The following is a 23,975-nucleotide window of genomic DNA, read 5'->3' as shown; positions in this document are numbered from 1 at the left end:
TGTGATTAATATCTCATTTTAAAGACAAAAAATAGCGTGATTTTTCCATTCAAAACAAGTGAGGAAGGGCTAAGTTCGGGTGTGACTGAACATTTTATGCTCTTGCAATTTATTTATATAATCTTATGAATATAACACACAATTTTGCCCAGAAATATTCGGCATTCCCTTGTAAGTTTGAAATCATATTTGGGAGCTAGGATGCCCTCAGAATTTTCATGTTTGATATATGGGGCCTTGAAAACTTATGGTCTCTATAAATGCAGTATTTGTTCTGTTCCGATGTCTTCACTATTGGTTACTTTATATATTCTAAAGTAAACGTTTCAGACCGATTTCAAAATTCTGGTATATGGAAAGAAGACGTGGTTATGAACCGATATGGCCTATTTTCATAACATATCATTGGGATGCCAGGAATATATTATGAATCGAATTTTATTGAAATTGGTCGAGTAGTTTCGTTACCGACTTCCTCAGTATTTAGACTGTATAAGGAAATGACTAAAAGAAACGGAGTATGATTGATATAGCTCTAGTGGTTCTTTATTTACGAGATATGTCTATTTTTTTGTAGGGGCCGTGAGCACGCCCACTTTCCAAAAAATTACATCCAAATTTATTTCCGACAGAGGTCAACTCTACTCGTTATCCTTACCATATCTGCTCGTACATAAAATATAAACAATGACACCTATTTTCAATATCTAAAATTATTTATTTAAATGCCTGCAGCATGTGCTTATAGAGTAACTTATTACAATCCAAATATTCCCAAATACATGATTAAGGCAGATAACTGCTTTATTAAAATCATTTAAAACAATAACCTTCCCATTTTATTCGAAAGTACAACATCCTCAGATGCCGGCTAGTAAATAAAGCAAATATATGAACAATGAATGGAGATTTAAATTTAATGCGAACATCTGGCTGTTATGTCAATTTAACTGTCATTTATGAATATTTAAGTGCTATTAAAGAAGCTGCTATGGGAGACATGCGAGCTTTTAATCGGCAAACGATTGCATGGCGAGCAATAAGAAATACAAACAAGAAATACGATATGTATAAAGGGTGGAGATATTAAAAAGCAACAACAATAATAATACATGTAATATGATTGTAAATACATTTTGTACACATAAATATACATAGCTGTACATAAAACAACAGTTAACTGCACTAACACAACACTTATACGTGAGAACTGTGTGAGCCGGCACACACGGCGAATGAGTAATTTTCGATTTCGGAATGTACACAATGCAGAGTAAGCCGGCGCTGTAAAGACAAAACAATGTGTGCAAATTCGTATTTACATACGAGTCTGTGTCACATATGCCCACAGCAAGGTCACACCGGAAGCAGGTGTTGTTGGTGAATGTATTTGATAAATGTCCAATTCAAAAGGGAATAGCAACGTCTGAAATGGACAATCCGACAGTTGAGCAGGTTGTCAGTTCCAAATTCTAAATTGAAATGACAGACACATAAACCGATTTAAGGCTTTCAGATGCAATGAAATGCGACAGCATAAATAGAAGTGCATATGTATGCATAGAGTAGAAGACAGTTGAATAGATAGGTGTGTGTGTCGACAGTTCGGCAGCGTTTAAGGCGCACATTAGGCGCTATTGTTTAGACATTAGTAGATAAATACGTTACGTTGATATGATAGCATGGTTATTTTGTTGTCTTATATATGTGTTTATGCATGTGCGCTTTCATTTCCGGTCACATACTGAGTTAATGAAATTAAATGCTTAAATTGTTTCTTGATTGAGTATCGTTTTATGGAATGCCTTTGTCGTTAACGATGTGGAAATTGTTTCGATTACCATGAAAGTAATAAAAGTATACGAAATTTTTAATATATTTTATTTCACCAAATAAAACAACGTAATCGAACTTATGCGCCTTGCATGATAAATAAATTAATAGCAGCTGCGGCGAATTTGAACACAATTTGACTTACCGATACATACTTATAGATGAAGGTTGTTAGATTGATAGAGTTGTATATAAACTCCAAACGTTAAAGTTTTGATGATATCTTGCTTAATACAAAATATTGCCTTTTTATACAATTAAAAAGTCTGTGCTATATTTGAAGAAAGTGGAAGCTTTAGAAATTCACATAAAAGCTAGTTAAAAATTGGTTTTAAGACTGTACGAAACCATAATTATACCCATAATGTTCTATGGCGTTGTCGTCTGGTGGAGGGCACTCGATAAAGTCACACTATCTAATCTGGTTTGGAGCGTGAGAACAACACCAACAATGTGAATATTGCCTGCAGGTGCATTGCGGCAAACGCCACTGTCAGATTCAGAGACGCCGGGTACATGAAGGGTCCCAAACAGGAGCACTCTGAAACTCTCCGTCTGATCGCGGAACCCCTAGCGGTTTCTTCTCCACTCACGTGGGAAAGAAGAAGTCAATAGAGGAGAGGTGCAGCTAGTTTTTCACGGTTGGATCGAAGCTAAGAGGGAAATTGGGAGGGGAAGTTTTCAGTCGGAAGCTCTCAATCAATACCAGCTTCAGACTACCAGACTACTGCAGTGTCTTCCAAGCAAAGGGCGCTGCGATTAAAGTAGCAGTGAGTTAACTATGGCCCCGTATGGTGGCCTCCTTTAGAGAGGTATGTATTCACTCTGACAGCAGAGCGGCAATACTACCATTGGAATCGATGCCAGTACGCTCTAGGCTAGAGTGCCTTAGATCTTTATCAATAGCTTCTTGCTTCTTGCTATTTTACTATCCGACACCTGTGGGTACCCGGTCACCGCGGAATAGTAAGTAACTGTAAAGCGGACAAGCTTGCAAGAGATGGTATGCTAGCAACATTGTCGTCGGAATGGGAGCGTGTTGATAGTTCATGGTCCACTTGCGCAAGAGCGTAAGTGATCTCAGCGCGATCATTGGTGTACTTACTGGACATTGTCAAATGGGCACCGATGCGTTGAGACTTGGGATCCTGGCAAATGCAAGTTACCAAAGCTGTTTGGAGGAAGACAAGGTGGAATCATCTAAGCATTTCCTCCGCCACCATCCAGCTTTTACCAGACTGAGGTTGAAACACCTTGGTAGGCTCACCATCGGTGAACCTAGCGAATTGGTTAGAATTGACATAAGCCGACTAAAAAAGTTCGTTAAAGATTACAAACCTTCTGCTGAATCTTAAGGGTCTTTGATCAATTAGGAGTTGATTGGTATCACTAAGGACAACGTTCAAAACTATCTAAGTGAAGTATCTTCTGAATATGCAGAGATCTACCTACTAACCTAACCTAGTTAAAGGTGTTTATACAATTTTTATACTCTCGCAACAAAAGTTGCTAAAGAGAGTATTATAGTTTTGTCCACATAACGGTTGTTTGTAAGTCCTAAAACTAAACGAGTTAGATATAGGGTTATATATACCAAAGTGATCAGGGTGATGAGTAAAGTTCAAATCCGGATGCCTGTCTGTCCGTCCGTGCAAGCTGTAACTTGAGTAAAAATTGAGATATCTTCATAATTCTTGGAACACGTGTTCCTTGGCATCATAAGAAGGTTAACTTCGAAGATGGAGATGAATCGGACCACTGCCACGCCCACAAAATGGCGATAACCAAAAACACATAAAGAGCTATAACTAAGCCATAAATAAAGTTATGAAAATAAAATTTGGAACATAGGATCGCATTAGGGAGGGGTACATTCGAATCTAATTTTTTTGGAAAAGTGAGCGTGACCCCGCCCCCAAATAGGTTTTTTGTATATATCTTGCAAACCAATAAAGGTATATAAACCAAACTTTCTGCAGTAGTTTCTTTTAGCCGTTTCCTTATACAGTCTAAAATCGGATAATAACCACGCCCACCTCCCATACAAAGGTTAGGTTGAAAATGACTAAAAGTGCGTTAACTCACTAACGAGAAACGTCAGAAACACAAAATTTCACAGAAATGATAGCAGAAGGAAGCTGCACTCAGATCTTTTTACAAAATGGAAAAGGGGCGTGGCATCGCCCACTTATGGGTCAAAAACCATATCTCAAGAACTGCTCGACAGATTTCAATAAAATTCGGTATGCAATATTTTATTGAAACCCTGATGACATGTGTGGAAAATGGTTGAAATCGGTTCACAACCACGACTACTTTCTTTATAACTCAATTTTGAATTCCATCTGAATCCTTCACTTTATAATATATACATTAGGAACCAATGATGATAGCGAAATAAAACTTTACACAAATACAGTATATGATCTGTGGCATCACTTGTGAAAAAATTATCGAAAACAGACTATAACTTTTCAAGGACCCAGATATCGAACATGTTGAACTCAGCGCCTAAGGTTAAATTTTAACCGAAAATATGGTTAAATCTCTCAACTAATTTAATGTAATTCAGAGAAAATTGTTTTCTTCCAATAGTGTGTCTCTGTTCCAAAAATTATTAAAATCGGGTCACAACATCTCCTAGCTCTCATATACATAATTGTAGGTTTTTCAAAAATACGGTGGGCTTTATTACGTATTGGTTAATATGTGATATATCTTAGCAAAATTAAGTGAACGTATAGTATTGGATATAGTGTACCTTGCTGGTGAAATTGAATGAAATCGGTTCAGGAATTACCTCAGCCCTCATATCTATATATGACGATTTTCGTTATTCTATTAAACTTTATGCCGAATTTATGGGTAAATTTGTGCGATATCTTAATAAAATTTCTTCAATAAATTGCGAGAGTATAAAATGTTCGGTTACACCCGAACTTAGCCTTTCCTTACTTGTTAAAGTTTTTTTTTTGGTTTAAAGCTGTATATGCGAACCAGATTTTGTGGTATAGTTTTAGGCGCGATATAGTTGTAGTTAATAAATTTATTGTGCAGCTTTGGCCGTAAACATTTATTCAAAAATATTAGAATAAGAAAAAGCCCGTTGGTAGCCCGCTTGGTTTCGTTTCAACACTTATTCTCAGTCAGTAAGTAAAAACCTTAAATTCTAACTAAAGCATTTCGTTAACCGAACTTCAAGATACATACAGTCAAAGTTTCTGACAGTAAAAATTTTCTGCAACATTTACTATTGCCCGCGAACATAAACGCTTGATCAATCTTACTTGCGTGTGCATAAATCGCCCCAGTTCAAGTGCACTGCACTGTATATAAAACCATAAAGCGAGTGCACAATAACGCTGATTTAATGTCGAAAGGGTTGAATTGGATGGATGGATTGGTAGTTGTGCGCTGCTCTTGCGCTTGATTTAAAGTTTTTGATTTTTATGGCATTTACTGCAGCAAAGTTTGTTGTTTGCTCGTACGCTATCCACTGATTGGCATAAATTTAGCATAAATTCAAAAAAAACAAAGAACAAAAAGAGGTAATTTTCGTATCAAATGGCAGCTGAAGAAATTGTGGTGTTTCAAACAAAAAAAAAAAAATGAAAAAAAAAAACAAAAAGGAAAAGTACAAACAACGTAAAACGTAAGCTTATTTGTTTTAGTTTGTAAAGTGATACTAGCAGTTCATACACATACATATATGCGTGCAGTCAAATGAATGCTCTTGTCTCGCTTATTGTACCACAGTCAATTTGAGTTGCTCTTCATGTTTGCAGTTTTAGGCGTGCTGAATGGGTAGTTGCTACGTATGTTTAGAGTTATGTGCAGCTTTAAGTGAACATTTGTTGCTCAAAATTATATCATGCTAGGAAATGACAATGCTACAAATTTTACAGGAAAACTCAGTTCTCTTTTGAGAAATTACGAGAGCATCTTTTATTTGAACGAATATATGTATGTATGTGTCCCAACAGCATGTCACTTTAAAAAATGTCCACATTTTTCATTTGTCTGTAGCATTTTTCTGTTGAAAATTCGCTTGAATCAACAAGCGGAATACCCAGGGATGCAAACGATGTATCGATGTCTTTGAAACATCGCTGTTTTCGTCAAAAATCATCGATGTTAGCCATCGATGTCTTGAATCTTAAAATATCGATGCATCGATGTCACTTTCAACGATGTTTTATGTCGATATTTATATAAAAATTTGGCTTCACACTTTTTCGGGTATTAACTCGAAACCCTCTATTTGGATACGCTTTATTACATTGGAATTCGATTTTTGTAAAATACGGAGAATTCGTTAAGGGAATGTGCGCTTGGACATTACTGCGGTTACTTTTATGATTTATTTATACAATTTAATTCTGGCGTAGGCTACTGCGTTAGATCAGAGATTCAAATTACTGCATTTTAAAGATGCTATGGCTAAAAGAAATACTTTTTTTTGTTTCATAAAAAATTCAAAGAATCGCGCTGATACAACAGAATCTTCGGATGAGTGTAAATCAGAATACTCGTTTGATATTTGGAACCAGAATAAACATTTGGTCCACTAAAAGGTGAAATGTTAGCTGTCAAATTTATCTACAATTACAGGGACGGAATGTTGAAGAGAAAGTGTATATCGGCTGTTAGACCTACCAATCAGAGGCCAATAGAGTTTGCGTTGACATGAATACTGTGTTTCCGGAGTTGTATAAATAGGCTTATTAATATTTACACATTGTAGCTCTTCAGTGCCGAGTAAACGACCGTTTTCTAAGCCCAGGGCAACTATCACGCAGAAGTAAAATCGAAAAGAAATGACAGTGAAAAAACTTTCCATGTCGTTGTTTTGAAATTCTGTTATTTATTGAGAAAAAACTTTAACAAACATATAATGCTAAGTGAAATAAAATGTATCAACTTTAGACGTACTACATTTCATTTATTTATGCTTCTGCTTCTGTATCCCTTAGCTTTTCACACCAAATTTGAAACAAGTTAAAAAAGTTCAAAAATACATCGATGTTTCGATGTTTTAATGGCCGTTGTTTTTGATTTCGATGGTTTTGAAGAAACATCGATACATCGAACCATCGAACCATCGATGTTTCATTTCACGATGTTTGCATCCCTAGGAATACCTTGCATAAAGCATGAGTAAAATAAAATGTTGCGTATACGCAATGTTGGACCAACCGCACTTGCTGTTTACACGTGGTCACAATCTCATTACGCTACGCTGATTGCGCGATTCATTTCACTTCATATATTTTAAGATAAATACAAGTGAATATATGTATGTAATGTTTTATGTTAACAAATAAATGAAAATCCCCTGCAGCGGTGTGTGAGTAATATTACGTATACGCAGTGTATTACATGTAACATCGCTTAGGTACATTCTCTTCTTAATATAATATGACATATATATTGATATCGCACCAGATTACGGTGAATGCATTGTAAAGTTTTGTTTACAACTAGTAATTTGCTACTTTACCACCGTCGAACGCTTTTTGCTCGCTTGCAGATTAAAAGCACAAATAATTAATTGCTGCATTGTTTTGCATTGACGCTGGTGAATTAACTATCTTGGTTTTAAATGAATAAGTAATACCATAAATCACCATTTATACTCTAAAAAAATAAAGAAAAAATAATTGAATAAATTCAGTTTGTTTATAGCCATCAAGCGTTGAGTAGATTTGCGGATAAGCAAAACACAATAACAATAACACGAAAAACGAGAAATAAAACTGCAATCCGCTCGACTGCAACTCATTATTTTTCCACAAAAGCACACTGAATGTGTTGAACAAAACAAAACTTGATGAAAGCCTGTACACGGGTGCAGTTTTTGCACTTGTTCAGTCAATAAGTGGTCTTGAATTTTGTATGAATCATAACGAGCATAGTGCTCGATGAGGCTGAAGCTTCTGATAAATGGGCTGTACATATAGATGACGTTGGAAATATAGAGACGAATATATGTATATACATTTACTTGTATATATAGTATGTATAATGTATAACTAAAACTGTTCTCAGCATTGGTAAACACTACTTTATACTAAGACTAGCACTATGCATTTCCTGCAAACATTAAATTCATTTTATTTTCATTCATTCACTTCATCGAATGCAGCAGTTGGTTGTTATGGCAGGCACTTCTGAGTTAAGTGAGTGAAATTATTAGTAATTGTATTCATTAAATGTTCAGCAAATAAACGATATGGTTATATACGGCAACTGGTATTACATCTCAAGTTGAAAATAACTTTTATTTTATGATATAATAATAAATGATATTTTATGATTTTATCAAATGTAAAACCATTAATTATGGTGATTATAAGTAGTTATCTTTAACTGCTTTAAATGTTACTCTTAATTTAGATCAGTAGTGTAATCTAAAAGTACGATAGATATTAAATTCTAAGAATGACCGAACTTTAAGCACATCAATTCTCAAAACTGTCATGAGAAAGGCCGCAGTATTTCGGTCATTTCGTTTGATGACATATAAATGACTGCAGGTGTAATAAAATACAATTTAAGTAACTAACTTTTTGTTCGTGCACAACGTACACGTGCCGCAAAAGTTGAATGTGCAAACTAGTACTATTTATTAACAACTATAGTATACATGTTACTGCAACCTAATGGACACTGAAGACACGAAAATGGAAAGCGAAACATTTTAAGCTGAATGTACGTACACATACATACAACTATCCATGTTCAATGCTTGCGAAGCACGTATAGACTACCGTGAATTATATGTAAAAGCCTATCTTAGATAAATTGAAAATTAATTAGAATTCATTCGTAGTTTCAAGTAAACTAAATATCTTAATACTAGATACCTAAATGAATATTTTTTGGAAAACCTTAACTCATCGAAAATACCAACTTTACCAATCTAATTCAAACGATTATATATAGTTCCGACCTTCTAAAATTCCTTGGAATATATGTACAAGAAGCAGCAAAATGACTTAAAAAATATCCGAACAGAAGGTCGGTAATCAGTTGGTTCTCTTTCCATAAACTCTCTCAGCTTCAGCACTTTTATAGCCTTTTCACACAAGAGCTAATAGATCAATTAACCGGCCTCTGCTCGATTAAAACGCTGATTAAGTTCGATTAACCATACAAAATAACAATCTACATTACTATATCATTTAATTTTAATCGACTTGAAAATGAAATGCAACTCTGTAAGAAAGACCGTATTTGCAATTATATATACAGTTGATCTCCTTTTTACACGGTTTTTTTTTTGCACGGTTTTTTTTTTACATGGTGTTTTTGAACACTTCCCAGTTACCATTTGTACACGGTTTTACTTTTTTTACACGGATTTTTTATTTTAATTGTATACTTTTTTGCAATAAAATCAAAATTCCATACAACAATACGTCACAAATCCAATTCTGTTAATAGAATTTAATAAATTTTAAATTAGATTTAAACTAAACAAGTAAGGAAGGGCTAAGTTCGGGTGTAACCGAACATTTTATACTCTCGCAATTTATTGATGTAATTTTATAAAGACAACACAATTCGACCCATATATTCGGCATAAAGTTCAATAGAATAACGAAAATCATCATAAATAGTATATGGGGACTGAGGTAATTCCTAAACCGATTTCACTCGTTTTCACCACCAAGATACAACGTATCGAAGACTATACGCTCACTTAATTTAATATTACTTATAATTAGGTATATGGGATCTGGGGGAAGTTATGACACAATTTTTACCATTTCAGGTACAGAGAGAAACTGTTATAAGAAAAAAATTCAGAGGGAATGAATTACATTAAAATATCTGAGGGATTTACCTATATTTTCGGTGAAAAATTAACCTTAGGCACTGAGTTCTTCATGTTTGATATCAGGGGCCTTGAAAAGTCATGGTTCGATTTTGACAATTTTTCCACAAGTGATGTCACAGCTCAAATACAGTATTTGTGTAAAGTTTTATTCCGCTAGCTTCATTGGTTCCTTATGAATACATTATAAAGTGAACGAATCAGATGGAATTCAAAATTGGGTTATATGGGAAGTAGACGTAGTTGTGAACCGATTTCGCCCATATTCCACCCGTGTCATCAGGGTGTCAAGAAAGTGTTATGTACCGAATTTCATTGAAATCGGTCGAATAGTTCTTGAGATATGGTTTTTGACCCATAAGTGGGCGACGCCACGCCCATTTTCCATTTTGTAAAAAAATCTCAGTGCAGCTTTCTTCTGCCTTTTCTTATGTAAAATTTGGTGTTTCTGACGTTTTTCGTTACATTAAATTAGTTGAGAGATTTAACCATATTTTCGGTTAAAATTTAACCTTAGGCGCTGAGTTCAACATGTTCTATATCTGGGTCCTTGAAAAGTTATAGTCTGTTTTCGATATTTTTTTCACAAGTGATGCCACAGATCATATACTGTATTTGTGTAAAGTTTTATTTCGCTATCATCATTGGTTCCTAATGTATATATTATAAAGTGAAGGATTCAGATGGAATTCAAAATTGAGTTATAAAGAAAGTAGTCGTGGTTGTAAACCGATTTCAACCATTTTCCACACATGTCATCAGGGTTTCAATAAAATATTACATACCGAATTTTATTGAAATCTGTCGAGTAGTTCTTGAGATATGGTTTTTGACCCATAAGTGGGCGATGCCACGCCCCTTTTCCATTTTGTAAAAAGATCTGTGTGCAGCTTCCTTCTGCTATCATTTCTGTGAAATTTTGTGTTTCTGACGTTTCTCGTTAGTGAGTTAACGCACTTTTAGTCATTTTCAACCTAACCTTTGTATGGGAGGTGGGCGTGGTTATTATCCGATTTATTTCATTTTTGGACTTTATAAGGAAATGGCTAAAAGAAACGACTGCAGAAAGTTTGGCTTATATAGCTTTATTGGTTTGCGAGTTATATACAAAAAACCTATTTGGGGGCGGGGTCACGCCCACTTTGCCAAAAAAATTACATCCAAATGTGCCCCTCCTTAATGGGATTCTATGTTCCAAATTTCATTTTCATAACTTTATTTATGGCTTAGTTATGACACTGTATAGGTTTTCGGTTTCCTCCATTTTGTGGGCGTGGCAGTGGACCGATTTTTCCCATTTTCGAAAGCAACCTCCTCAGGGTGCCAAGGAACATGTGTTCCAAGTTTCATTAAGATATCTTAATTTTTACTCAAGTTATCGCTTGCACGGACAGACGGACAGACGGACAGACGGACGGACAGACATCCGGATTTCAAATCTACTCGTCATCCTGATCATTTATGTATATATAACCCCATATCTAACTCTTATATTTCTTGGTGACACAAACAACCGTTATGTGAACAAAACTATGATACTCTGTGCAACAGGTTGCGAGAGTATAAAAATACAAATTATAGATTAGAAAGACAGTGAAAAGGTTGCAACAATTTCAATACGTAAACAAATAAATGAAGCTATATGAAGAAGTAAGAAAAAAGAAGACACAGCGATTATTGACGAAACTCTGAAATGTATTATTTTTTTACCATTCCCAGAATAGTTGTTGTTTGTTCCTTCTAACAGTAATATGTACATACATATAATACCAGAAAAGTCTATAACAACAACAACATTGTAAATACTCTGTACGAATAGATAGATTTTCATGTAAAATAAGATCTTTTTTACACGTTTTCTATTTTTTGCACGATTTTTTTCTTAAATTGGTCCCAATAACGTGTTTTATATAAAAATTTGATTATTTTTGCACGGTTTTTTTTTACACGTGTAATTTATTGTCCCAGTTAACCGTGCAAAAAGGAGATCAACTGTACGTTCTTTCTCTGCGAGTTGTTGTTCTCGCTACACGACGGTAGATGTCGCTGCTAAAAATGGCAATCACCTGATGACACTCATCAACTTCTTATGAAAAGCAAAAACAAAAATGTATAACAGCTGACAGGTTATCGAGTAGCCGGCAGTGTGAAGGACAAAAACTGGATCAATTAATTTGTCTGTATGAAAAGGCTATCAGTATCTTAAGAGCTTTACTGTATTTCAAACTGTGTTTACTTAACCAATTCATACCAATTTCAATGTATCATATATATAAATGGCACATGAAAGTATGCAAATTGTATTCATATGAGTATTGTGCCACAGGTCGTTATCGGGAATGATGCAGCACTATTGAAAAGCCACAGCAGCTACACTTTCGGTATTAATTATTGAAGCAAGCAATGCTGTGGCACTAATACTTCTAAACTATAGAGAGAGGATGCAAACATTACAGTATTTAAGGGAAGTTCGTTTGTTTAATATATTTGTATATATATAATACATATACACATGTACATTATGTAATTACTGAATATTTCTGCATGGATTAGAAGAATTGTGTGCAATTTCAATGTTGCTTTTAGTACATTTTCACTTGTTATTTAAAGCGGACAGTATGCACAAAGTAAATTTATTATTTTCGGTTTTATTTGGTTTCGCATATATAAAGGTTTGTGTATCAGCATGGTAAGCTTAAATACAATTTATATGTGCATTGTATTTGTTTGCGAATATTTGAAGATATAACATTCAACTATTTGCACTCACTCGCATGCACTGTCTGAGACGAAATATATTTACCAAAGATTTTTGATGAGTTAATGGTTTAGCTTTCAAGTGGATTAAGATTTATTTGTTTATCTGTATTCATATGCCAATAAAATTTTGCTTGAGAAATCAGTTTTTGCCCTTCACATTGCGGGCTACTCGATAATCGATCAACTGCTACTTATTTATGATTTTGATTTTTATATGAAGTTGGTAAATTTTATCAGCTGATTGCTATTTTTTACTTATTTCCAACAGCGACATCTACCGTCGTGTAACGTGAACAACAACTCGCAGACAAAGAACGTATGTATAATTATAAATGCATACATAGTTTAAAAATAAATTAAAAATTAATGTAGATTTTAAATTTGTATGCTAAATCGATCGAGCTAACGCCGGTTAATAGATCAATTAGCCCCTGTGTGAAAAGGCTATAAGCTATTATATTTGAGATCACTTTGAAAGAATTACATACTGATGTGTAAAATGAGGAAGACATCTGCTTCTACTAACCTAGTTAAATTAACAGCGAAGGTCTCCGATTTTTCGGACCGAAATATTAATTTTAAAAATTTTTGCGATACACAGTTTTAAAGTTTGAGAAATTCTGTACAAAAAAGTCACATGGTGTTTTAAAATCTGGTCATTAGTTTTAAAGTTATGGCGGTTCAAAAATTTTTTTACAAAAAACTTTGGCCCCTTATAATATGGCAACCCCGCGTTACACAGACCTAAAACATAAAAAATATGTTTTATTTTAGGTTTTACATGTACTATAAGATATATCATTGCCAAAGAAAATAAAGAACTTTTTTTTCAAGTGGCTTTTTTCCAGAGAATGCCCCATATGTAGAGTACATACATTCACAAAATTACATATAAAGCTCTACAGCAACATATGTATATGTACCCGGTATGGTACGACTCTATTTCAATTCTGAAGTACATACTCATTTATTCGTTTTCCACAATTAGTGCTTGTTGTTTTTGTGTATGCTTGCAAGTTTGTGTTTTATTTTCCATCAAGTTGAGCGCACACAACTGAATTTCACGTCAATGGATGAGGGAGTGTGCTTTTCTGTGGCGCGTTGAGAATTCGTAATGTCCTTTGTGGCACGTTTCTGTATGTTCAGCTTCAATGCACACGTAAATAGAATATGTATATGTATGTACAATGTACAACTGGGCAAATAACTAGCAGGGAAATTTACTTGATTCACATTTGTGTGAAGCTGTTGTATTTGAATCTGCGTTCTGTCATTCTTTGGCAACTGTAAAGTTCCTTTGTAACAATAGATTTAAACTTCTATCTGATTAGATAGCGACATTGTATTTACTTTAGCCTAAGCCTATGTTTAACACATCTTTATATCCTTATGTGTATCTTATTATATATATATATACTTATTCAAGAAATAAATACCACAATATATTTCCAAGTTTTCTATGTTCCATGTTGCATAAAACCAAAAATAAAAACCAAAGTTTTCTCAAAAGTTATATTTTTTTCTTAGCCTTATTTTTTCTCAAACTGTGCACACTTTTCTTTACTACAGTAATTATAACTTTTTTAAGTTTGTCAAAGGCTTCACTATCTCCCTCAATTTTTCATACATTTTTTATCTACATAAGTCGTTTTTTTTACTATTTCCCAGACCACCGAGTGTTTCATTTTCATAAGACTTTATATTCGCCCACTCATTTCTACAGCAAGTGCACTTATGTAGTGCACTCGAGCAATACAAACAGCGTGGCAAGTGTCGCTAACATAGAAACATTTCGAAAAAACCTATACACACAGCATAACAGCGAAACTCATGAGTGCCTACAAGTTCATGAACAAGTACATTGTATACTCTACTCAAGTGAACACTGCGGCCAACTATATGTATGATATGCTGACGAGTGCAAAATTAATTTACGTAATGTGGTAAACAATCACGGAACCCATTTTGAAATTAAGAATAAACAAGTAAGGAAGGGCTAAGTTCAGGTACAACCGTAATATTATATAACAAACCAATTTGACTCACGTATTCGACATTTATATGGCATAAAGTCCATTGAAAGTTTAAAAACTCTAATATTAGTTATATGGGAGCTAGGGGAAGTTTCGACCCGATTTTACTCATTTTTTAGACGGAGACATACTATTAGATGAAAAATATTCCCTTAGAATTTCTTCAAAATACAGTTGAACTTCCATAACTCGAAGTTCTCCATAACTCAAACTCTTAAATTGGCAATAGAAGTAAAATGTCATATAAATTTCATTCCATAAATCGAACTTTTCGACCAGGACAAAATTTAAAATTAAATTATCGAGGCAGTATTGTAAAAGAGTTCCCCTATATCCTATGGATGCAAACAAAAAATATGATACTACACTTATATTTTGCATAAATCATGTAACAAAAGCATAGGATACAGACGCCAAGAGCCAAAAAATAGCAAACTTCACCAAACAAAATCTCAGAATATACGTTTTAACGTATGTTCATGAAACTTTATGAGAAGTAAATAAATAAAACTGTGTATAAATATATATTTTACAGCTTTTTGAAAAATTTTATGCTTTAATGAAATTTCTATAACTCGAAGGCTCTCTAATTCGAAGTTTTTCGTGGATTATGGTGATTCGAGTCATATCATTGGGATGCAAGGAAAATATCAAAAACCAAACCGATTTCCGCCATTTCCGCCACAGACGGGTACGACGGACGAACAGACGGATGCACGGTGGTTCCTCCCATACGACAAAAATAAAAAAGTCTATGTTTATATATTGAGCTTGTAGCTAAATAAATAGTTGCATTTGCCATCAAATTTATGTATTTTGAGTTTGTTTTGATTATTTCTAACGGAACTTCTTGAGTGAAAGCAACATATGTACGGCCTTACACAGAAGTAAATAGTTGACAAAAATAAAAGCGAAAGCAACGTGTACATTCAACTGCAAAGTTTAATTTAAAAAAGTGTCTAAATAAAAATACTGAAAATGGAAATTAAAGTAGATGGTAATAGTATTATTTTTCAGTAATAACAAGTTTTTAAATTGTGCTGTTGTTTTTAGAATAACAAATTTTAATGAAGTGTCTTTTTGATTCAGTTTTGTTGCTCTTTGTTAAATGTATTTGGAGATTTAGTAACTTTGTCAACCGAATGCAGTGACCGGATTAGTGTGTAAATGTTGATACAAGTATATAGTTTAAAATAATATTAAGTTCATGTGCAGGGATTTGCAGGTTTCTAAATAAAGTTCATTAAACTAACCTAACTTTTTAGTTTCAAAGTGTATTTTGTACATCAAATGTGCGTGTTATAGCATTGGTTTTTGCAAGTAATGTCAATAAACAAATGTAGAATTAGTTGTTGTTGTCTCACTCTCTCTCTCTCTGAGATTTTTATTTTTTAAATTTCTTATCGTAGGAACGTCTCATCAATGCATATTTTCTCGCTCCTATATTTTTGAAATTTGGTGCTCCAAAAATGGATCAAATACGACGAAAGGTCAGGAAGTTTTTGAAGAAGTTTTTGAAGATATAGTCAGAAAAACAGGTTTTGAAGGTGACGAACACCCGTTTGATGATATACTGAAATGTGTAAAATATTTATGCAGACGCGTTGGGGTGATGTGGAAACAAAACCATCGCGTAAAGTCAGACGTGTTAAGAAACTACTCGGATTGGCTCTCTTACAAAGAGGTTGCTACCTTAAGTCTCGAAACTCTATCTTTGCCATCTGAAAAAGAAGAAGAAAAAGCGAGTAAACGTGGTCGCCAAACTGCTGATTTCTCTGCATGCTCCAAACGGACTAAGCAACGTAGAATAGCAAAATTGGCAGAAATTGATAAGTCCATAGCGGATACCTTACGTAAAGTACATTTGGAATAAAAATCCACTTTTTAAGGAAGTGAGTGAATCACAGGCTGAAGTGGAGCTACAAAGTTTACTTGACCATACAGCTTCACGTATATTAGATTTCCAAACCAAAGTGTTGAACGTCATACCCGATGTAAATATAAGCAATCTTGTTTTGATAGGCAAATGGGGATTCGATGGTAGCTCCGGATACAGTGAATATAAACAACGACGTAACAATACTCTACAAGACAATAGTTTATTTGTAACATCCTATGTGCCCCATAAATTAGTTACTAAATCTTCGACACTACAAGATACTAAAGTTATATGGAAAAATCCTCGGCCGTCGTCCACTCGATACTGCAGACCAATACGATTTAGTTTTTGTTGGAAGACTAATTACGTAAAGGAATTTTTGTATTGAGGTTTACAACGTCCTTATTTTTCTTCCAAATTAATAAAATTTTTATTTGAACTGTAAAAAATAAATTGTTTAATTTTATAAAATTAAATGGCACATCTGTTTTCCTTTCTTTTTATTAATAATAAATCCGGGAATTGGAACAAAATTTATCACATCCTCAGGTATTTTAACGTTAGAATTATATATGTAGAATATGAAAAGTGGGCGTTATACAATTGCGATTTTTTCAGAATATCGTACTTGCATGAACAGAAATATGCTGTGTATATTGCAGGTCAGTATCTCTATTCTAACTATTTTTGTCGCTATCCTCCATACAAATGGAACCACTGTGGGATGAACAGAAATCCGCATTTGAACTCCACTTTTCACCCTGATCACTTTGTTATATATAACTCTATATATAATGCTATGTGAACAAAACTAAATTTAAGTTTTATTGTAGGCTAGATTTAAATGGAGCTTTTAAAGAAATTCTTATGCAAGGACAACGTCTATTATAGATCAATATATGCGGCATAGAAGAGTCTACTGGATTCGTTTGATGTATGTAATTCAATGAAATCAAATGGATACCTACGTAAAACCTGGTCTAAATATTGTTATAGAAATGAAGTAAGTGAAGAAATTTACCATTACCTCTAATACCTAAGTTCAGAAAATATGTATATAAAAACCGAACAAAGTAGCTTAATCAAACACCAGATCTAAGCGCAGCATTATTATTTATGCATAATTATTTCTGCCATCGCGATTACTTCGTAAGCATAACAGAGCAAAACAGAAAAAAAACTTATTTAGTAAATTACACGGATCAACACAAAATTTGACCATAACTTTAAAGCAGTAAATTTCCAATGTTTAGGTCTTAATTAGACGAAAAAATATATGCCATGAAAAAGTTTGCTTTTTTATTTAGGACACCGTTTTAACGACATTTTTTAAAATATGTGGTTTTAGTTTTTAATTGAAAATGAAATCTCTTAAACAAACATTTTAATTAAGTTTTACTATCAAAATAACTCACAAAAAAGTAAAAAGTAACTTAAAAGTGCTCACTTTTACTTCTTTTTATGTTCATTGGTACTATCTCTTAATAAACCCCAAATATAGTCTGCCATCATGTTTCCATTGTATTGACCTTGATAACGTTGTTCTAAGCTCATAATGTCCTGGCGAAAACGTTCTCCTTGCTCTTTTGAATACGCTCCCATGTTGTTTTTGAATTTAGCTAAATGAGCATGCAGCATGTGCACTTTTAATGACATTCTGCAGTTTTAACCTTTGCTTCGGATAACTTCGGGAAAAACTTTTTTAAGTATTCAAAAGCTTCTGAGGTTTGATCCAGTTTTTGAACAAATTGTTTCATCAACCCTAACTTAATGTGCAGAGGCGGCATTCACTTTCCAATAAGCACAAATAACACGGATACTTTGTATAACCGCTTTGAAGTACTATAAAAAAAAATCCCACAATTTTGAAATCTCCAATTAGCTGCCAGTTATACTCGTAATACTTTACAGATTCGAGCAAAATTTTAACACTTTCATAATTTTCTTTAAGATATACTGAGTGAGCGATTGGAAGAGATGGAAATTTATTTTGTTTCTTGTCTAATTATTCGTTTAAGATCATTTGCGGTCTCAAGGGCAAACAATCCTTTACGTTGCATACATTAAATACTAAGGTCACTAATCATCACTAATCAATATACCGTTAAAACACCGTTTTATTACTTTTTCTTTTATGTTTATTATTACTATCTCTTAATTAACCCCAACTTCTTTTCGTATAAAGCTTGCTTTTGTAAAAGTTATAGTAATAAATATAGTATTATATAGTAAAAAGGCACTTTCTTGTCGTTTTTATTCATAATTAATCAGAAAATCATAAAATAAACTTTAGGACAAAGAAAAAAAAATTATATATAGAGTCGTGTTATATCTCTCCAGTCGGCTCCAGCATAGAGCTGCAAACCAAGTCTAAATGTAAATCTGTATAGCATAAAAATAAAATTAAAGCAATTATGACCTTCTTTTACTCACCTTCATTCGCGGACACGGCCAAACGAGTACTGTTTTATTAAAATCCCGTGACAGCTGCTCGGCCAAGTGACAGTAGGCGACAAGTGGCGCATTACTTGACGTTGATGACTTTTTCATTTCGCCAACCTTCGCGAAAGCCGCTGTTGCATTATTAATCTGTGCTGGTGTTACAACAGATTGCTGTTGCAGTCGCCGTTGCTGTTGATGTGATTGCCGCTGACTTGGCAATGTTGCTGCCACTGTTGATTTTCCGTTCAGCGGCAACTCATCGTCAGCGAGATTAATCCCGGTATTTAAGGTTTTCACCACAGTTGTATATTTCGGATGTTCCAGCAATTTAATGAAGCCACTTATATCTGCGGTCGAGTGTGCGCGCGTGTGTGTTGTGCAACAGCAAGCAGTTGAAAGGAAACGGTAAAGATAGTGTGACGTGAAATGTGTATTGAGGATATTAAAAATTTATATTTTCTTATAAACTGGGTAAATTTTGTCAGCGGTAAAAAGTGTAATTATTTTGTATGTTATTAAAGCGCTATACTGAATATAGCATATTTTGACAGTTTTATGTTTGAGGAAATTTTAATGCCAGAGAATAAATAAGGAAAACCCATTATATACATTTAATAGAGTATGTCGTATAAAATGTGATAGGCTTTAGAAATGTTGGGCATGTTATAAAATCTGTTCTTCGCAGATGTTTGTGGAATTTCAAGTGAAATTTTGCACTACAAGCAGACCGATTATTTAAGTACAATATTTCATTTAAATTAATTATATTCAGTGTCCAGGATGTTAAGTTTATCAAGAAATAAGAATTTCCATAATATCCATTCAAGACCATGAAAGTATAAACCTAACTGGAATGAAGGTGACAAAGGTGAATAACCATCGAGACTGAATAACGGAAAATAACCAGCACTTCTTTATTTTCGATTTAAAAGTAATTTCCTTCAATGTGGTGTTTCTTGTTAAATTAGTCTAACTTCATGATGTCTCATGGAAAACTACTAAGATAAAGCTACGAATAAGGAAATTAGCAGGTTCTACTCGTTCTTTTACTATTTAAAATATTTCGAACAAATTTTGGCTTGGGTACCGCCTTTATTGTGAACACAACTGTAAACACAAGAACACGTCTACTTTGCTTTCTTCGTGGAATTTTCATGCTATAGTGACTGCATAACCGTTCTGTGACTTCGCAGACTTAAAGGTAAATTGAGGAGGTTATGGCATTTTGATTCTCTGAATTATTATTATTTGGTTTATGAAATCAAAACAGTGGCAACAACAATAAAAATATTGCTGGTTTCTGAGTAATATGTATACAAATTATATACATATGCTTGAGAAACTGCGCTGATACTCCTGATACAAAAGAATAATATAATTAGTGAAATATATTGCTGGTGTTTAAGCTATGCCATATTTTCGTTCACTAATTTACGTTATTTAAAGTAATATATATTTTTTATTCCGATAGCTAGGCGGAGTCTACACAGTTGATGAAACTTAATCGTATTATTACAGTACAAGGCAATATTTCAGATAGCCGTGTCCAAATGAGTTTACTTTAGTTGATAATTTGGACCGCTTGGTAATGGCGACATTTATGTGAGATTTATTTTTGAATAGAAATGCTTTGCACATCGAAAATTAACGCTGAGACTATGCTAGTACTAGCAGCACTAAAACAGAGTATCCGAGTATCCACCAGATTATCTTTGTTTAAGCAAATCATTGTTCTCAGCTATGCTCTAAGCCCTAACCAAAAGGATTGGTTTGGCTATAATATAAGGTTTCTTTCCTTTCTAAGAAGAAAACTATACAAAGAATAACGAGATCAAATCTATCGACTTCTTTCGACTATAATATAAAAGCTCTGTGGTGACATTGGAATTTGAAAATAGCTTTGGGTCTTTTTTTTTATTTTCGTGTTTTCTTCGTTCCTTCTTTTTGCATCTCGAAGAACATATAAAGGATAAAAGTATAAAGACCTTATTTTCTCATGGACACTGACTCAGGAAGGACTTAGCATCACTTGCTGAGTTCAGTTGATGCCATCTGAGCGAAACTCAACTGCAGTTAAAAGTATTCCAAGAAATTTAAATATTCGCATATTATATTATTATGGAGGATGGGATCATGTGTAGAAGTTCACGCAAGTGAGGAAAGTTTTTGATTGTCACTCACTTGGGAGTGGCCAGAAACGATTCTTCTCCACATGGTTCAAGCAGCTCACGACTTCCGGTTTTAGACCAAGTATCCTCTGGGTAGCCAACAGACATCCGTTTGAAGGCGAGCTAAAGTGAGAAGGCGAAGCCCGCTTATGCGGTTGTGCGTAGGGTTTGGGACCCACCACATAAAAACACCCCCCAATGAAAAATCTACGAAAGCCTCGGATGAGACACCCCCCTTTTGATGACGACCCCTGCAAACGTTTTAAGGATAATGATATAAGGGCATGCACCTGGAATGTCCGGACCCTTAATTGGGAAGGTGCCTCTGTCCAGCTGGTTGATGTCCTCATACGACTTAAGGCTGACATCACCGCCATCCAAGAAGTGCGATGGACGGGACAAGGACGGAAGAAGGTGGGTCCTTGTGACATCTACTACAGCGGCCATATAAAGGAGCGCAAATTTGGTGTTGGATTTGTGGTGGGAGAGAGACTCCGTCGCAGAGTCCTGGCATTCACCCCGGTGGATGAACGTCTAGCCACAATCCGCATCAAAGCGAGGTTCTTCAACATATCGCTGATTTGCGCCCACGCCCCAACGGAAGAGAAGGACGATGTGACCAAAGATGCATTCTATGAGCGCCTAGAACGCACCTATGAGCGCTGCCCCCGACACGATGTAAAAGTCGTGCTTGGTGATTTTAACGCCAGGGTGGGTAAAGAAGGTGTCTTTGGCACAACAGTCGGAAAATTCAGCCTCCATGACGAAACATCGCCAAACGGCCTGAGGCTGATCGACTTCGCTGGGGCCCGAAATATGGTCGTCTGTAGTACCAGATTCCAGCATAAGAAAATACATCAAGCTACTTGGCTGTCTCCTGATCGAAACACGCGGAACCAAATCGATCACGTTGTGATAGACGGAAGACATGTCTCCTGTGTTTTAGACGTGCGTACGCTCCGAGGACCAAATATAGACTCGGACCATTATCTGGTCGCAGCGAAGATACGCACCCGCCTCTGTGCAGCAAAGAATGCCCGTCAACAAACACAAGGAAGGTTCGACGTCGAAAAGCTGCAATCGTAACAGACAGCCACGAAATACTCTACTCGACTTGCACTCCTGCTCTCTGAGAGCACTCATCAGCATCTCGGTATAAGGGAACTGTGGAACGGCATCTCAAACTCACTGCGTACCGCTGCAGCCGAAACAATTGGTTTTCGGCAACGACAAAAAACAAGCTGGTACGATGAGGAGTGCCGTATCGCAGCGGAGAGAAAACAGACTGCCTACCTCGCAACATTGCAAACGACCACAACACGTGCGGGATGGGATAGATACCGAGAGCTGAAGAGGGAAGCGAGACGCATTTGCAGACAAAAAAAGAAAGAGGCCGAAATGCGTGAGTACGAAGAGCTTGAGAAGCTGGCAGACAGAGGGAATGCTCGAAAATTTTATGAAAAAATGAAGCGACTTAACGAAGGTTTCAAGACCGGAGCATCCTCATGTAGAGACCAAGGTGGTAATCTGGTAACCGATGTCCAGGGCATACTGGGATTATGGAGGGAACACTTCTCCGACCTGCTGAATGGCAGTGAGAGTACAACACCAGGAGATGGCGAACCCGATCCCCCAATCGATGACGATGGAACAGATGTTCCATTACCCGACCATGAAGAAATTCGAATAGCAATTACCCGCTTGAAGAACAACAAAGCAGCGGGGGCCGATAGATTACCGGCAGAACTATTCAAATACGGCGGCGAAGAACTGATAAGGTGCATGCATCAGCTTCTTTGCAGAATATGGTCGGAAGAAAGCATGCCTGACGATTGGAATCTCAGTGTGCTCTGCCCAATCCATAAAAAGGGAGATCCCACAATCTGCGCCAATTACCGTGGGATCAGCCTTTTAAATATCGCATACAAGGTTCTATCGAGCGTACTGTGTGAAAGACTAAAGCCCACCGTCAACAAACTGATTGGACCTTATCAGTGTGGCTTTAGACCTGGAAAATCGACAACTGACCAGATATTCACCATGCGCCAAATCTTGGAGAAGACCCGTGAAAAGAGGATCGACACACACCACCTTTTTGTCGATTTTAAAGCTGCTTTCGACAGCACGAAAAGGAGCTGCCTTTATGCCGCGATGTCTGAATTTGGTATCCCCGCAAAACTAATACGGCTGTGTAAGTTGACGTTGAGCAACACCAAAAGCTCCGTCATGGTTGGGAAGGACCTCTCCGAGCCGTTCGATACCAAACGAGGTTTCAGACAAGGTGACTCACTATCGTGCGACTTCTTTAACCTGATGCTGGAAAAAATTATAAGAGCTGCAGAGCTAAACCGAGAAGGTACAATCTTCTACAAGAGTGTACAGCTTCTGGCGTACGCCGATGATATTGATATCATCGGAAGCAACAACCGCGCCGTTTGTTCTGCTTTTTCCCGCATGGATAAGGAGGCGAAGCGAATGGGTCTGGAGGTGAATGAGGACAAGACGAAATATCTCCTGTCATCAAACAAACAGTCGGCGCATTCGCGTCTTGGCTCCCACGTCACTGTTGACAGTCATAACTTCGAGGTCGTAGATAATTTCGTATACCTGGGAACCAGCATCAACAACACGAACAATGTCAGCCTCGAAATCCAGCGCAGAATAACTCTTGCCAACAGGTGCTACTTTGGACTGAGTAGGCAATTGAACAGTAAAGTCCTCTCTCGACGAACCAAAATCAAGCTCTACAAGTCACTTATCATTCCCGTCCTGCTTTACGGTGCAGAAGCTTGGACGATGTCAACATCAGATGAGACGACACTAGGAGTTTTCGAGAGGAAAATTTTGCGCAAGATTTATGGTCCTCAGAACATTGGCAACGGCGAATACCGCAGACGATGGAACGATGAGCTGTACGAGTTATACGACGACATTGACATAGTTCAGCGAATAAAAAGACAGCGGCTACGCTGGCTAGGTCATGTTGTCCGAATGGACGAAAACACTCCAGCCCTGAAAGT

At 35.7% G+C, this 23,975-nt stretch overlaps 1 protein-coding gene across 1 annotated transcript in view; it reads right to left on the bottom strand.

Annotated features, from left to right (window-relative positions):
• Positions 1-23,975, bottom strand: part of LOC114805021 (putative uncharacterized protein DDB_G0271606) — a 91,527-nt gene that overhangs the window by 30,729 nt on the left and 36,823 nt on the right. Inside the window, exon 3 of the mRNA XM_054225845.1 lies at positions 18,779-19,134. Within this exon, the coding sequence (XP_054081820.1) occupies positions 18,779-19,134 (356 nt within the window). The remainder of the gene's footprint in view (positions 1-18,778; positions 19,135-23,975) is intronic.

The sequence above is a fragment of the Zeugodacus cucurbitae genome, chromosome 2 (genome assembly GCF_028554725.1).
Source record: "Zeugodacus cucurbitae isolate PBARC_wt_2022May chromosome 2, idZeuCucr1.2, whole genome shotgun sequence".
NCBI classification, from domain to species: domain Eukaryota; kingdom Metazoa; phylum Arthropoda; class Insecta; order Diptera; family Tephritidae; genus Zeugodacus; species Zeugodacus cucurbitae.
This window is presented reverse-complemented; position numbering and strand designations above follow the sequence as displayed.